The sequence below is a fragment of the Microtus oregoni genome, unplaced genomic scaffold (assembly GCF_018167655.1).
Source record: "Microtus oregoni isolate MIOR12 unplaced genomic scaffold, Mior012 000007F_ref0000211, whole genome shotgun sequence".
NCBI lineage: Eukaryota > Metazoa > Chordata > Mammalia > Rodentia > Cricetidae > Microtus > Microtus oregoni.
Window position 1 is genome coordinate 58,298,967 of NW_024543066.1, and position 16,485 is coordinate 58,315,451.

The 16,485-nt window shown below is 40.4% G+C and overlaps 1 protein-coding gene across 4 annotated transcripts in view; it reads left to right on the forward strand.

Annotated features, from left to right (window-relative positions):
- Positions 1–16,485, forward strand: part of LOC121450566 (aryl hydrocarbon receptor nuclear translocator) — a 69,556-nt gene that overhangs the window by 50,887 nt on the left and 2,184 nt on the right. For 3 of the 4 annotated variants that reach the window (XM_041655663.1, XM_041655664.1, XM_041655668.1), the window contains 10 exons: positions 3,602–3,736; positions 5,717–5,791; positions 6,831–6,982; positions 10,422–10,532; positions 10,710–10,800; positions 11,396–11,519; positions 11,708–11,810; positions 12,171–12,318; positions 14,984–15,131; positions 15,794–15,960. In XM_041655663.1, coding sequence (XP_041511597.1) covers positions 3,602–3,736; positions 5,717–5,791; positions 6,831–6,982; positions 10,422–10,532; positions 10,710–10,800; positions 11,396–11,519; positions 11,708–11,810; positions 12,171–12,318; positions 14,984–15,131; positions 15,794–15,960 — 1,254 coding nt within the window. The remainder of the gene's footprint in view (positions 1–3,601; positions 3,737–5,716; positions 5,792–6,830; positions 6,983–10,421; positions 10,533–10,709; positions 10,801–11,395; positions 11,520–11,707; positions 11,811–12,170; positions 12,319–14,983; positions 15,132–15,793; positions 15,961–16,485) is intronic. The other variant, XM_041655665.1, reaches the window with a different exon arrangement.

Consider the following 16,485-nt stretch of genomic DNA (forward strand, 5'->3'; position numbering starts at 1 on the left):
CTTATAACATAACCCATCTCTATTAATCTATGTGCTGCCCCCGGGCTCGTTTACCTCATGTATATACTTCCCATTCTGCTCACTCTACAGTTTAATGGTGTCTCCTCTGACTCCACCCCTCTTATTTGTTTGTTTGTTTATTTGTCTGCATATATGTCTGAGGTTGTCAGCTACCTGGAACTAGAGTTACAGTCAATTGTGAGCTGCCATGTGGGTGCTGGGAATTGAACCTGGGTCCTCTGGAAGATCAGTGAGTGCTCTTCTAAGCCATCTCTCCAGCCCTTGACTCTGCCCATCTCCCTAGTTTCATCCTAGTCTGGCTCTCCTGCCCAATCTCTTACTGCCCAGCTATAGTCCAGTCAGCTTTTTATTAACCAGTAAGAGTAATTCATATTTACAGTATACAAAAATTGTTCCACAGCATTTCTCCCACTTTGTCTAATTACAAAGGAAAGTCGTTAACTTTTAACATAGTAAAATTATATACAACAAAGCAGTTATCAAGTAAGAATTGCAGTTACATTATCCTGTCCATTTGTATTTGGCAAAATTAGAGAAAATGCTCTGTTATTTATCTTATCTTTGTGAGTCTAAAGTTTTATACCTCATTTGCCTTTTGTCATAACTTAGGAAAACTTTAGGTCTTAGACTAACTTCAACAAAGACCTTAGAAGGGTGTAATATTACCTAGTGACGGGATATCTTGCTGCCTAGACAGTTGCCCAAAGTTCTTCTGTAATGTTGGGGCATCTACCTCTGGCCTACAGGCCTACTATGTCGTAATAGACATTTCTGGGAAACAGGGAATTTTGAAGTACTGTCCTACCCTGTCTTAGCAAGGTTTGACAGTCCCCTTTTTTTTGCACCTGCTTGTCCAGTTTGGACAGTATACTGTCAGCAAGGGCAGTTTCTTGCCCAAATTTTTGCTAGCTTTTTACCATAAGGGAAGCAGATTTCATATAGAGTTTCTTTGATGATTATCTTCTTTTGAAGTAAATCAGTGCTGCCAGAAGCATATGTGTCTCACCTGTCAGAAAAAAAGTCTCATATCATTAAAACATTTTAAATGCCATGTGTGGGCTGGAGAGATGGCTCAGAGGTTAAGAGTACTGACTGTTCTTCCAGAGGTTCTGAGTTCAAGTCCCAGCAACCACATGATGGCTCACAACCATCTGTAATGAGATCTGGTACCCTCTTCTGGCCTGCAGGGACACATGCAGGTAGAATGCTGTATACATAATTAAATAAATCTAAAAAAAACTTATAAAAAGAAAATAAATGCCATGTGCATTTACACATCTTTGAAGTGTTTGAAGACCTTCTGTCTATCTAAATATATCAAGTTTGATTATTATAGATGACTAACTACTAATATGTCTTTCATATCGTAAATAACTTTTAGGGACTAAAACTTTAAATTATGTTTTTAAATGTGCCACATAGGTACAATACCTTAAGATTAGAAGCATATATAAAGTATAATAAAAATAACCTTAATTTTTTTATCAATATACAAAAATCCATACCAATGTAAAATATTTGAGACTAGTGATTGTTCAAAAGTAGATTCGCTAATCCACCATTTTATTTAATCATTTTTATACTACATCCCCCCCTTTGTCCCTTCAGAAAGAGTTCCTCAATCTAATCCCCTTTGTTCAGCTTTGTTCCTGACCATGAACAACTACTTGTAACCAACTCCACTGAACAGTGACAAACATCCATAACCCAGTGAATGACCAAAAACCACCCATCCTACCTCTTAGGACTGTGGGCATCATATTCTCTAGATCGCTTCTTGTTGTCTGGGGCAATGGCATCTTTAGGGGACCCTGAGAAAATTAGTATATTCGTCAAGTCCTGGGAGAGCTAGCTATATTGTTTTTTTGTTTAGTGTCTGTGTGATGGAAAAGTGTAGAGCTTGCCTGAAGTCTTGGCTGAAGCAGTCTGTGAGGCTGGACTATCTTAGCTAGCAGCTTTGCAGTTGCTCTGATGCAGAATTTTGAGGAAACTGCAAGCAGAGGCATTCTGAGAGGCTGGATCACCTGGCCTAATTGTCTTCATTGGGGTCTGGTCCTGTTGTTTCTTTCTGAAAAATGCATAAACTTTTAAAGGTAACATATATCTGCATTAATACAAGTTTGGAATGTGTGGTGTGCACAAGTCATTTAAAGATAATTTTTTCTATGTTTTAGCAGGTAGAAGGCATCTATCAACTTTATAAGTCCATTTGGACTATATAACCAATATAATCTCTATCCATATCATATGAAAGGATGACATATAATTATAAGCCATGAGGACTCTGTAGCCAACAAGATTTATCATGTATCATCCAGTCTCAGAGCTGTTCCTATAGTAGAGGAATCAGCATATACGTCATCTGTCCTGTAGTCTTTCTTGGTTTCTTCTTTATGTCTACAGCCAAGATTTTCATGAGGTCTCCCCAATCAAATCTGATCTTTATTAATTTTGAAGAAAACCACAACTTATTTTCTTTGGAAACAAAGGCATAACCCCTTCCCCAGTGCAACACATTCCCCAACTTCCATTCAAATGCCAGTACATCTCTAACACACACACACACGTGCTGTTTTAATTCAGCAGTCCCTTCCATAATCCATTGTCTTAGCAGCTGCCATTCACTCATCAGCATTCATGAAATTCAACTGGGCAAAGCACCACACAGGATCCGGACGCTCTGTGTGTTTCCCATCCTTATGTAGCATTTTTCCTTTGTATTACTTTACTCTTTCTTTAAAGATTTTCCTATGATTGTTTATACCCAGTTTTTGCTGTATCTGTTTAAAGGTTTTCTAACCTGGGCTGCTTCACTGTGTACCCACAGCCTTCTCTGACCATGTGAGCCATCCTGAAACCTACCACATGGCTCTGCACTTGGAGCTGGCTGGCTCAGGCCTGCAGGCAGCAGTCAGGAACTACACCTCTGTACGATGTGGTCCACCTAAGAGACTGCAGACTAGGAAACTATCTGGCTTCTTGTTTGTGTGTGGAACTTTTCTTTTTAAGCTTTCTCAGGTCCTTTGTGGAAATATGTGCCCTGGCTTAGACTACAGATGTGACAAGTCTTTCTCTGTCCCACCAGCTCCCAGACAATGACAGAGACTTAGGCTTGTTTTTAGCTAGCTCTTGTGACTTAAACTAACCCATTTCGATTCAAGTGACCTGCCATATGGGTTCTAGAACTGAACTCAGGGTCTCAGGAAGAGCAGCCAGTGTCCTTAGCCATTCGACCATCTCTAGCACCTTGATTTTGATTCTTTTCCTGAACACAGTTAAGTTTCTCAGAAACTTGAGCCATTCTGAATAATGAACACAGGCCAACCAAATAACAGGAAGCTAGTTTAGAGTTGCATTCATATATTTTTTACTTTACTAACGTAGTAAAGAAAACATGTCTAGGAGTAGAGCTAGACTTTATGCGTCTCATTGGGATTGCCATTTTTGCATTTCTGGGGGAAACACTTATAAGTTCCTAAATCTGATAGTCTCATATCTACACAGATACTCATAAGAGGATTGAAAATGTTTTTTGTAAGTAATGGTATTATTTTGGCTCATTTTCTCTCTCCACTCTCAGGTAACTAGTTCTCCCAACTGTACAGACATGAGTAACATTTGCCAACCAACAGAGTTCATCTCCCGACACAACATTGAGGGGATATTCACTTTTGTAGATCATCGCTGTGTGGCTACTGTTGGCTACCAGCCACAGGTGAGAATGGCCTTACTACATTGTTGATACTGAGGCCTTTGCTTTCTGGTGCTAATGTTGAGGTTACATGGCTATGTAATTCCAGGGACGATCAAAATATAGCAGTCCAGTTCAGGAAAAGAGATGCTCCTACTTTACTAATAGCAAAATCTAGTCTCAACTTCCTACCAAGGCTGTCACCCCATATAAAGAAATATAGTTTATGAAACCACATGGAAATAGTGGGTATAAATGTATGCTTACTTTTTATTTCTGACATTGATACAGATAATTCTAAAATATTTATTTTAATTATTCTAGTATAGCTACTCTCATTTAGGTAATTTATATAATTACTAATGGAATAATAACCTATAATAAATGTAAGTGTAGCACTGGTTATTAGAATGTTCTCATGCAGTAGATCCGTTAACTCTCCCTGACATACATGACCTCTGTGATCTGTATGAGCCTGGCTATATATGTAAGAAATGGTCAGTGAAGAAGAAATCTTGAAAATGAAGAACTAAGTTGGAGGATTTACTTACATCTTGATCCACTGCCTTGTCAAGGCAGTGTGGCATTATTATAGGGAGGTGTTAACTTACTGATCTGCTCTGATGACGAGACCAGAAGAGAGCCTTTTTTTACATTCATGGTCATTGGATTTTCAGCAAAGGTGCTAAGGCATTTCAAGGGGAAAAGATGTAACAAGTAGAGTATATCAGATCTATATGCACCACTACCCCTAAAAATCATCATACCATAGACAAAAATCAACTCAGAGCCCTAAATGCTAAGAACTAAAGTTGGAAATAAGCTTTTAGAAGAAAGTCTTTGTGTGTGCACATAGGTAAGACCAGGGCACGGCCTTGGGGGTCACTGGGTACCATTTGTCTTTTTCATTTTGAGGCATGGCCTCTCATTGGCCTGGAACTTGAAAAGCTATCTAAGCTTTCTGGCCTCTGAACTCCCATAATTCACCTGTCTGTGGTTCCTCTGGAATTGTGAGAATGTACCACACTTGACTTGATTTTATTTTTTATTTTTGAAACAGTGTTTTACTATGCAGCCTTGACTCTATATATTTGGACCAGGCTGGCCTCAGGCTCAGAAATGTGCCTGCCTTTGCCACCTAGGTGCTTCGACTAAAGGCGTTCACTACCATGCCCAGCTATTTTTTATTTTATGTGTAGGTGTGAGTACCTGAATATGTATGTGTACCATGTATTTATCTGGTATCACAGAGGCCAGAAGAATGCCTTGGATTCCCTGAAACTGGGTTTATATGGTTAGAACACTTGTCTTGATAACAGCTACTTTATAGGAACTGTTGTTCAGGGATTGTAAATCCTACAACTTGGCTCTTCATTTTTAACTGCCTGGTGTATGATCTTTTCAAGAGCAAGAAGTGCTCTTAAGGGATGAGCCATTTCTTCTGTCTCACCTCAACTCCCCCACCTTTTTGAAAACACATATTCTAATGACCAAACTCAAGTCTTCATATTTACAAGGTATGAATGTTATCTATGTGTGGTTTTCTTTCCCTGTCTTTTCTTCCCCCCTGAGATAGGTTCACTCCCTACCTCAAACTGGAAATCTTTATGTCCTAGCCTCCTGAGATGCTGAGATTATAGGGTTTGCTTGACAAAAGTTTCTCCTCTAAACTGCTATCATTAAGACAGCCAGTAAGATGACTTTGTAAGAAAGGCCCTTTGTTTTCAGCTGCTGTTTGTGGCCTACAAATACATGCATACGTGCATGTCCTTAGAGCTCAGCTAGAGCTAAGAGGACAGCTTGCAGGAGCCAGTTCTCCACCATGTAGTCACCAGGCTTAGTGGCAAGTACTCATTGCACTGTCTCACTGGCTCTGCTTCTGTCTTCTGTTTGTTTCCTTTTCCCCCTCCACACACCTGTTTATAGTAGGATAAAGGCAAGAAATAACATTGACATCTCTAGCTGACAGGAAGATGTACATTTTACTTTTCTCTCTCCTCCTAGGAGCTCTTAGGAAAGAATATTGTAGAGTTTTGTCATCCTGAAGATCAACAGCTTCTAAGAGACAGCTTTCAACAGGTAACATTTTTCCTGGTTTGGGTCTGAGTACATATTTTGCTCAATTCCTTATGTTTGTTCTAGATACTTACTGGTCAGTGTTCATTTGAGCACTGTGGTGGATACTATAGTTTATACTGAGCTTATATTCTAAGAAATAGAAAATGATAATACTTTGAAACTAGATAAAAATCCAAGGTGTTTCTGCTGGGCTTTAGCTACTTACTATCTTCTACTCGACTAACTGTATCCAAGAAATTATCTTCAAAGCACTTCAAGTATTACTTGTTTCACTGACCTTAGATCATAGCAGGAAAGTTTCCTCAGAATTCTTTTATAGATAACTGAAGGTTAACTCACTTGTAACTAATTGTAATTTTCAGGCCTAAGCTCGTGAAAATAGTGGACTTGGCTTTGGATAACTATTCTTTATATTTTACAAGTTAATCAAGTCTCTGTAGTGATCTTACTGATACAGTGGCTATACTAATACTTAGAGGTAGGAGTTTGTGGGAAGGTAAATAAGGTAATGCCGTAAGGCACATACAGCCCAGCATTTGATACATAAAAAATAAATATTAATTGCTAATATGCTGTTATTAGAAATGGAGGACTAAAAGATTGTCTTCTGTTCTGTAAGAGCAGGAACTAAAACTCTAGCAAAACTAAGGCTTCCTGTGTGTAGGGTTTTATGGAAACCAAAATTCTCAAGTTTTGAGAAGAATAGCTGGGATTGGTAAATAATGTGTAAAATGTATTTGGTGTCACCAAACTGGAATTCCTGGTATAGACTTACAAAGCCAGTTCATCTAGTGTGTCTGCAGAAAAGGAAACATGGAGACAGTCTCTTCTGTGCTCCCCCTGACTGTACAGTCATGCAGTCTGCAGCTCTGGGAAGATACTTGATAGATATATATATCCCCTTAATCTCCTCTTCCTCTTGTTTGACCATTGAAAAAGACTGGTGCTTTAAGGACAACAACACAAGAGTCCTGAGGTTGCAAAAGTGGGATGATTATTACTTTTCTTTAAGTCCACTGATGGATGAAAACCCTTTCAGGTGGTGAAATTAAAAGGCCAGGTGCTATCTGTCATGTTCCGATTCCGATCTAAGAACCGAGAATGGCTCTGGATGAGAACCAGCTCATTTACGTTCCAAAACCCTTATTCAGATGAAATTGAGTATATTATCTGTACCAACACCAATGTGAAGTACGTACTCTTCTATCTTTTTCTCATGTTGGGTTATTCCTCCTGTGGCCACCCCTGGGGTGGGGTGGAGTGGGGTGGGGGTGGGAGAGAGCAAGTCTTAACCTTATGGCCTTCTCGTCAGTCTTGATTTATAAAATACCATTAGTTTGAGAGTCCTCACTTAACAGCTTTCTATAGAATTTGATATAGTTGAGGCAGAGAGTAAGGTAGATTCTGTTTGCTGTTGACAGCCATTTAGTAATTGGTGTGTATCACTCTGGCATGGAATAGAACATGTATGAACATTAGAAGACAGCTTGTGGGAGTAGTCCTCTCCTTTCACCAAGTGGGGCCCAAGCGTGAACCTATGTTGTCAGCCTGGGAGCAAGCACCTTTTCCCACCAAACCATCTACTGGCTCACGGTAGAGGAAGTTTTAATAAGCAGCAGTAGTTCATGCTATGGACAGTGCCCATACCTACTGCTGACGCAGTCTACTCAGTGAACTTCTTTTCTTTCTGTAAGAGGGTGCAAATAAAACAGTAATTTAAAGATTAGTTCTTGAGATGGAAAGATTCTTATTTCAATTTTCTAGGTTTTATTTTAGTAATAGTTTTATTTTCCTTTATTAGTTAATTTACTTATTGTGCTGCTAATGGTCAAACCAAGGGATTTGCAGAAAGTAGGCAAACTCCTGTACCACTGAACTGTTTCCTCAGGATTTTTTGGAAGGGTTTTGTATTTGTTTTTAAGTCAGGGTCTTGGTGTGTAGTCCTGGCTGGTCTGGAATTTGACTTGTCGGCCAGGCTGGCCTTGCATTCACAGATAGCTACCTCCCTCCCTGAATGCCGGAGTTAAAGGTGTGCTCCACTTGCCTCCATGATTTTGTTTTAGCCACCAGTGTTCTAGTCTAGGAAGATTTTTATCTAGGACAAAGTTGGGCAGACTTTTCTGTGAAGGACAGGACGATAAATGCTTCAGCCTTGTCTGGACCATATGTTCTTTACTGCAGCTGCCCAGCTCTGCTGTTGTGAAACGGACACAGAAATAACATGGCTGTCTCCTGGAATTTTCATATATAAAACAGGCAACGGATTAAAGTTGATCCATGAGTCAGGTCTTGTTGCAGAGCATGGTCGCATCACACAATTTTATTAATTTTTGTTCCTTTCTCTGAACTTGCTTTTTGTTGTTGTTGGTCTTGTCTGGTTTTGTTTGGTTTTTTGAGACAAGGCTTCTTCTCTATGTAGTCCTGAATGATCTGAAGCTCATTAAGTAGACCAGGCTGGACCTGAACTCACAGCAATCTCTATTCTTCTGCCCCATGAGTTCTAGGATTTCAGGTATGCAACACCATGCCAAGCCTTCAGTTTTGAGTGTTTTGCCTCCATGTATCTTTCTGCACTATGTATGTGTCTGATGTCTTCAGAGGTCAGAAGGGGATCAAATCCCTTGGAACTAGAGTTGGAGATAGTTGTGAGAAGCCACATGAGTCCTGGGAACTGAACCTGGATCCTTTGCAAGAACAGGAAGTGCTCTCAACCAACTGAGCCATCTCTCCAGCCCCTAGCTCTCAGGGTTTTAAAACATTTTCTTTAACTACATTGCACAGGCCATATATCCCACCCATGACACAGGAACTGTTTTTAGTTTATTATATAGTCATGTAACTCGTAGAACCATCTATTTTCAGAACATTTTCATCCCTACCCACTAAAATCGTCCATTCTCCCCTTTCCTCTAAACTCTTAATTCACTATGTCTATAAACCTGCTTATTTTAGAGATATGTAAATCACAGGATAGTTCCTTTGTGAGTGGTCTCACTGTTTCCTGGGTCAACCATGTGATATTGTTAGTACCTCATTTTATTGTTGGTGCTGTGAATTAATGCTCCATTTTATGAATATAGCATTTTTTTGTTTTAAAGTTGCATACACTATATTCTGATCACACTTCCCCCCTCTCCTAGTTCTTTCCACCTATCTAACTCCATACCCTTTCTTTCCTTTCTCTTAATGCATGCGTGCGCGCGCGCGCATACACACACACACACACACACACACACACACCTACCCCCACACAAGCAGAAATAAAAACGTATATCAAAAAACAAATAAGGCAAATAAAAAATGCCCAAACAGAGCAATATGAGACAAAAAGTCTACAAAAATACCACTGAGTACACTTGATGTTGGCCAGCCGCTCATAGACAGGATCCTACTTTGAAGAGAAGTGTGGTTAATACACCTAATGAGATTCCATTGGAGAAAATTAATTTTTCTTTTGCAAGTGAGTATCAGTTCCAGATAGCTTTTTGTCAGGTGTAATGTACTAAATAAACATGGAGAGCCCATTCTCTTTATCAGTTGATGGACACTGGGTTATTTCTACTATTCGGCTATTCAGGATGAAGCATAAACATTCCTATGCAAGTTTTGTGTAGCATAGGAATGCTACATAGGCCTCAAACTTATAGAAATCCCCCTGCCTCTGCAGACCTCCAAGTGCTAGGATTAAAGTTGAGCACTACCGTGCCTGGCTTGAACTTATTTTTTAAAGATCAGATTGTTAACAAGGTATAGTGGTACTCAGGCGGATCTCTGTGAGTTTGAGGCCAGCCCAGTCTACTTAGAACAGTGGTTTTCAACCTGTGGGTCATGACCCCTAGGGTCAAATGACCCATTCATAGGGGTTACATATTGGATATTTACATTACAATTTAACTGTAGCAAAATTACAATTATGAAGTAGCAACAAAAATAATTTTATGATTGAGGCCACCACAACATGAGGAACTGTAATAAAGGGTCTTAACATTAGGAAGATTGAGAACCACTGACCTAGAGAGTTCCAGTACAGTCAGGGTTTCATAGAGATACTCTGTCTTAAAAAAGCAAAAAGATCAAATTGTTTTAATGTATTCATTCATTTTAGTTCTTACAATTTTAAAAACTTGGGATATGGGCACACACATATTCACAATACCCAGGAATCAAATAGCTTGAAGGAGTTAGAAAACAAACCTGCTGGGTGGGACTATAGCTCCGTTGGTAGAGTGCCTGTCTAGCATGCATGTGACCCTGAGTTTGATCCCCAGCACCTCATAAACTGAATGTGATGGTGCATGTTTGTAATCTCTGTCCTTGGAGGTCGAGGCAGGTGATCAGAAACTAAGTCACCATACTTGTGAGTTTACGCTAGCCCGGGCTGTCTGAAGCTGTTTCAGAACAACAAATAAAAACAGGATAAACCCTTGTTTCTTAGACATGTTTCAGTTAGTACCATGTAGTCCATAACATACGTCTTTTTGCTGAAACCAAGGTCATAGGCTACCTATGGGACTGCACTTTGTAAAGATCTGTTAGTGTTGCCTCCCATTACAGGTCAGTATGTGGAATTTATTATATGAGTCATTCCTTGTTTCCCCTTTCTGTGTTCTTGTCTACTTTATTTTCTTAGGAACACTAGCCAGGAACCACGGCCTACACTTTCTAACACAATTCAGAGGTCACAGCTAGGTCCGACAACCAGTTTATCCCTAGAGATGGGTACAGGGCAGCTGGCATCCAGGTAAGAAATGGTGAAGTAATTATGTTTTGAGCAGTCACTAGCCAGAAAATAGTGATGTGCAATCATATTTTTACTGTTGCTTTATGTGTTTTATGTTTTTAAAGGCCTTTTCTCCAAATTCTTTGTCAAAAATCTTTTTTCCCTATTGCTTTCCCACACTGACATTTGACTTAACAGGCAGCAGCAGCAACAACAGCAGCAGCAGCAGCAAGCAGAATTGGATATGGTACCAGGAAGAGATGGGCTAGCCAGCTATAACCATTCCCAGGTGTGTGTATGTGTGTGTGTGTTTTTCTTTTAAGAGGAAAGTGGACTTTTTTTTTTTTGGATTTTCGAGACAGGGTGGGTTTCTCCGTAGCTTTTGGTAAGTGAACATTTTTTAAAAATGTATCTCGAGGCTGGCAGGATGTCTTAGCAGTTAAGGGAGTTAGCCACTTTTGCAGAAGACCCAAGTTCAGTTCTTAGTACCTACAGTGGGTGAGGTGACTCATAACCACCCGTAACTTTAGCTCCAGGTCTGATGCCTCTGACCTCAGGAGGCACTGTATTCATGTGTGTATGTGTATACAAACATGCATAATTAAAAAAGATAAAAAAAAAATTGCCGGGCAGTGGTGGTGCACACTTTTAATCCTAGCACTTAGGAGGCAGAGGCAGGCCGATCTCTGAGTTCAAGGCCAGCCTGGTCTATAGAGCAAGTTCCAGATTCCAAAGCTACAGAGAAACCCTGTCTCAGTAAAATAAAATAAAATAAAATAAAATAAATCCTAAAAACTCCCAGTATCAGTGAGAATATGAAGTTGAATGCTATTGAATTGCTACATTAACCATTTATTGATTGTTTTCATTATTTTATACCCTAGGTTTCTGTCCAGCCTGTGGCAACTACAGGAGCAGAACACAGCAAGCCCCTTGAAAAGTCAGATGGTCTCTTTGCCCAGGACAGGGATCCAAGGTTTTCAGAAATCTATCCCAACATCAGTGCAGGTACAGCTTTCTTCTGCAGATTCCTTTTACAGTCTGATTTTGTCATCACTGATGGGACTGCTACTGCCCAATCAGTAGTCTTCCAGCATACTTCCACCTAAATTATGTACTTCTTAGTAAATAGGAATTTATTAAACTATATACTACAGCCCCTTGATGGCCCTCCCCCAACTCCTTTTGGTCCACAGATCAGAGTAAAGGCATCTCCTCCAGCACTGCCCCTGCCACCCAACAGCTATTCTCCCAGGGCAGCTCATTCCCTCCTACCCCCCGGCCGGCAGAGAACTTCAGGTGAGCCCATATGTGTGTGCTGCTTGACAGGGCTCTGCAGGATTCAGTTGGTGAATCCGCATGTCATTCTTCCCTTGCTTTCTCTGGTCGTTTCAGACAAAGCAGTAGAACTCACTGGACCTAGGGTGAGACAAAGGAGCTGCTTTTTCCGCCTATTCCTTGCACCTGTCCTATTGCCTTGTAGCTCTCTGTGTGGTCAGTGTGTGCTGTCAGTCTTTCTTCATGGTTTTCAGATTTATCAGGTTTTCCTTAACTCCAAGGGAATCAGAGGGATCTAGGGCTAGAATTTGGTTGTCCTTTGTTTCATAGCTTCCTTGATAGGGTTCCCTTTTAATCTTTTACCTGTCTGTTTGTTCCTAGGAATAGTGGTCTGAGCCCTCCTGTGACCATTGTCCAGCCGTCATCTTCTGCAGGGCAGATGTTGGCCCAGATTTCTCGTCACTCCAACCCTACCCAGGGAGCAGCTCCAACTTGGACCCCTAGTACCCGGCCAGGCTTCTCTGCCCAGGTATGTTGTTTTTGTTTGTTGGGGTCTTTTTTTCCCTATAAGTGAATTTATTATTGTCGTCATAGACACCTCCTCTCCGATCCCTCTCTTGATCTTACTTATAATGTTCATGTTTGTTGAGAGCAACCACATGATTATAATACCAAAGATTTAAAAAAAAAAATCTTCTTAGTACCTATGGTTTTCACATTTTCACCTTAAGTCAGAACAGTTTAAACAACTGTGATTTCAGGCTTGTTTAGAGCAAATTCAAAGAGTTTGTCTTCATTTAAGACTGTGTAATACAGTACCAAAGTAGAGAATTAGTAATTGTCTTTATTTAGGACTGTGTAATACAGTACCAAAGTAGAAAATTAGTAATTGTCTTCATTTAGGACTGTGTACACAGTACCAAAGTAGAAAATTAGTAATTATATTCATCGACTGTTTATTTGTGAAAATAGTGAAAATTTTGGCATTGTATCCATGTATATAACATATAGTGAATATATTAGGCTTATTTCTCTTGTATAAATAATATTTAGAAAAGTAAAAAAATGAAAACAAGCCAGGCTTCAGAATTGTGTAAAAATACACAGAAGGTGATCCATTTCTCTATTGTTCAGGATGAGCATTGAGGTTGAAGACAGTTACTGCCATAGTTTTCAGGGCTTTGATATAATCAAGCATACATATATTGTCTCCCTCGGAGTTATTTTTAAAATTGTGGTATTTACAAATGTTTGCAGAAATTATGATTCCACTCTGGTGGTGGCACACACCTTTAACCATAGCATATAGGAGGCAGAGGCAGGAGGATCTCCGTGAGTTCAAGGCCAGCCTGGTCTACAGAGTGAGTTACAGGATAGCCAGGGCTGTACAGAGAAACCCTTAAAAACAACAAAAAAAGAAGAAATTATGATTCCATAAAAAATATTGAGACAATGACTAGTTTCTCAGTCAATAAACAGTACACTGGGTGTGACAGTGCACAGCTTCAGTCCCTACACACAAGACCTGCCTGGGCCACATAGCGAGGTAAACTGTTTCAAAAAAGGAAGAACAAAAACAAATGCAAAGGAAAAAGCAGGAAGTTGTTGTCCAAAGAAAGTATCAGCCATGAGTCTCCTGGTGAGCTTAGTAATGAGGCTTCATCTTTTTCCAGTTTCTTTTTCCTTTTCTTTTTGAAGCAGATCTAGAGTTTTTATTAAAAAATTCAAGAGCAAAAGAAAGGCACTCAGAAAGATATAACTGAGCGTGAGTGTGAACTCCCTAAGAGAGCCATCATCACATTGTCCTCTAATACACATATATTCCTGTCAGAAGGAAAAGGTCACTCTTTTAGGAACAGAATCTGGAAGAGATGGAATGCAGACTGAGGACAATGATGCCCTGGTTTTCATTTCTAAAACTCTACTGGGGACTGGGGAGATGACTCTGTGGTAAAGTGCCTGATGGTAATCCCCAAGACCCACACGGTGGAAAAGAGAACCAACTCCTGCATGTTATCTCCTAACGTCTAGGCTCATGCATGCATGTGTTCACATGTGTGTGCGTGCTCATGCACTCAAAATGTTTAAAAAGAAAACAAAGTAAATCAGGTGTGATAGAACACACCTGTATTCCCAGCACTGGGAAAGTGGAGACGGATCCCTAGAACTTCCTAGCCAATTAGTCAAGCCAGATGGAGAAGTTTCAGGGTCATTGAGAGGCCCAGTCTCATAAAATAAGGTGGAACCTGGTGGTGGTGGTGCACATCTTTAATCCCAGCACTTGAGAGGCAGAGGCAGGTGAATCTCTGTGAGTTGCAGGCCAGCCTGGTTTACAGAGAGGAACCTTGCCTCAAAAAACAACACAAAATGTAAGGTAGAGGGCAGTAAAGGAAGACACGTAACATTGGCATCTGGCGTCTATACATGTGAGTACATGCACCCGCCTACCCACAGATGTACATGACATTTTCTTTCTTTCTTTTTTTTTTTTTTTTGGTTTTTCGAGACAGGGTTTCTCTGTGGTTTTGGAGCCTATCCTGGAACTAGCTTTGTAGAGCAGGCTGGTCTCGAACTCACAGAGATCCGCCTGCCTCTGCCTCCCGAGTGCTGGGATTAAAGGCGTGCGCCACCACCGCCCCGCCCGGCCCACAGATGTACATGAACACACATAGGGTGGAGAACAACTGAAGTCACATTGATCTCTGGCTGCTATGTTTGTGCACACACACTTGCACATATATGTTAAACACATGTGCAATTTATAACATGCTTTCTGTTGATTCTTAAATTTTTATGAGCTCATTATATATAAGAACGGGTTTGTTAAAATGCCTTCATGTATGTGTATAATGTATTTTGACCATGACCTCTTGTTCTACTCTAGACTGATACCTCTTCCTCTTATCAATCAGTCCCTATTCTATTTTAATGTCTTTTTTCCCCTTATTTCTTGACCCAGTGAGCTTAGCTAATTATTATAATTTTTATTAAACCTGTAATTCTTTGCTTTTTGTACTTTTAGTTACCTAAAGAAAATAGTTTTAGGAGGAGCTGGGAGTAAATCAGAAGTCCACAGGTAGAGCCGGGTGATGAGCTGTGTCTGGAATCCAGTGGTTGATGAGCATTGATGCAGAAATGAAGTGCACAGGTTTCCCTTGTTCTGACCTCCTTTTCTCTACCCGGTGCCCACCCAGGCTACAGCCAAGACTCGTTCTTCCCAATTTGGTGTGAGCAACTTTCAGACTTCCTCCTCCTTCAGTGCTATGTCTCTCCCGGGTGCTCCCACGGCCTCCCAGGGTACTGCAGCCTACCCTGCTCTCACCAACCGTGCATCCAACTTCCGTAAGTTCAGATGAGAGGGAAGATAACAAGAAAACCAAACTACTAAAGAAGGAGGATTTGGTGGTTAGAATTGTTTCCCTGTGTCCTTGATGTGCTGACCTAGTTATAAAGGAAATGCGAATTCCCAGTCTGTTTGAAATTAAAAACCTTGCAGAGAGGATGTTGAAATGGCCCATTGGGTGAAGTGCTTGACTCACAAGCCTGAGTACCTGAGTTAGTCCCCAGAGCCCGTGTACAGGAGCAAGCTGACTCCACTGTGCTGTCTTGGGACCATCGGGAGCCACAGCACATATGCTCACATGCACCAAACACAAAACAGTAATAAACTTTTAAAACCTTTATAAAAAGTTGCTGTAGGAAAACTATCTCAACACTTGCAGTAAAAACCACATGAGTTATTGTAAAATTTACAACACTAGTACTACAAAACCCACATATACTTAATGGAATGCATATTTAAATTAACAGAATTCTTTAGAAATGCTGTCTCGAGAATGAAACTTAATTTGAAACTGGGCTTTGAAGTAGAGGCATTGGTTAGCAGCTAGACGGGCAGAAGGTATCATACATAAAATTACTAAGTTTTATGTAGCTGTGTGCTGGTTTCTCTCCTCCATTGAAATTAATAGATTCAAGCTGTTTATCCTTAACTACATTTCTAGCTCCTGAGAGTGGACAGACTTCAGGACAGTTCCAGACCCGGACAGCAGAGGGTGTGGGTGTCTGGCCACAGTGGCAGAGCCAGCAGCCCCATCATCGGTCCAGTTCCAACGAGCAACATGTTCAGCCAGCGTCAGCACAGCCATCTAGCCAGCCTGAGGTCTTCCAGGTGAGTAGATACATACTTCGGAGAGAGAGTGAGTCAGGGAGGAGAGATAGAGGGGAGCATGCATGGTACTGATTGGGGTCGTACGAGGAGATGAGCAGAAGGGAAGACAGAAAACTACGGGTGAATGTCAGTAATTGTCATGATCATTATGAACACACTCGTTCAAACCAGAATTACTGATGTGAAGCACTGTGTAAAGATAATGAAGGAAGTTATTTTATTTCATGTACAGAGATCTACATCTCAAAGTAGCTTTGGATTTAAATAGGATAATTTAAAAGTACACTACATAGAACATACTGATTATAGCCATAAATATCTGTTTTCCCCTGAGGGGTGCTATAAGATTGAATGGGATAATCTTAGGCAGAGAATAAACTAGTCAAAAACACAGCAAAAAGAAGACAAAATAGGGTTTGGTCGGAAACAAATGTGATGAGATATATTTCAGACATGACTGTAGGGGTTAAGTGAAATGTTGGCATGCATATTTTCTTCCTTTGAAAATATCAACTGGGGCTGGAG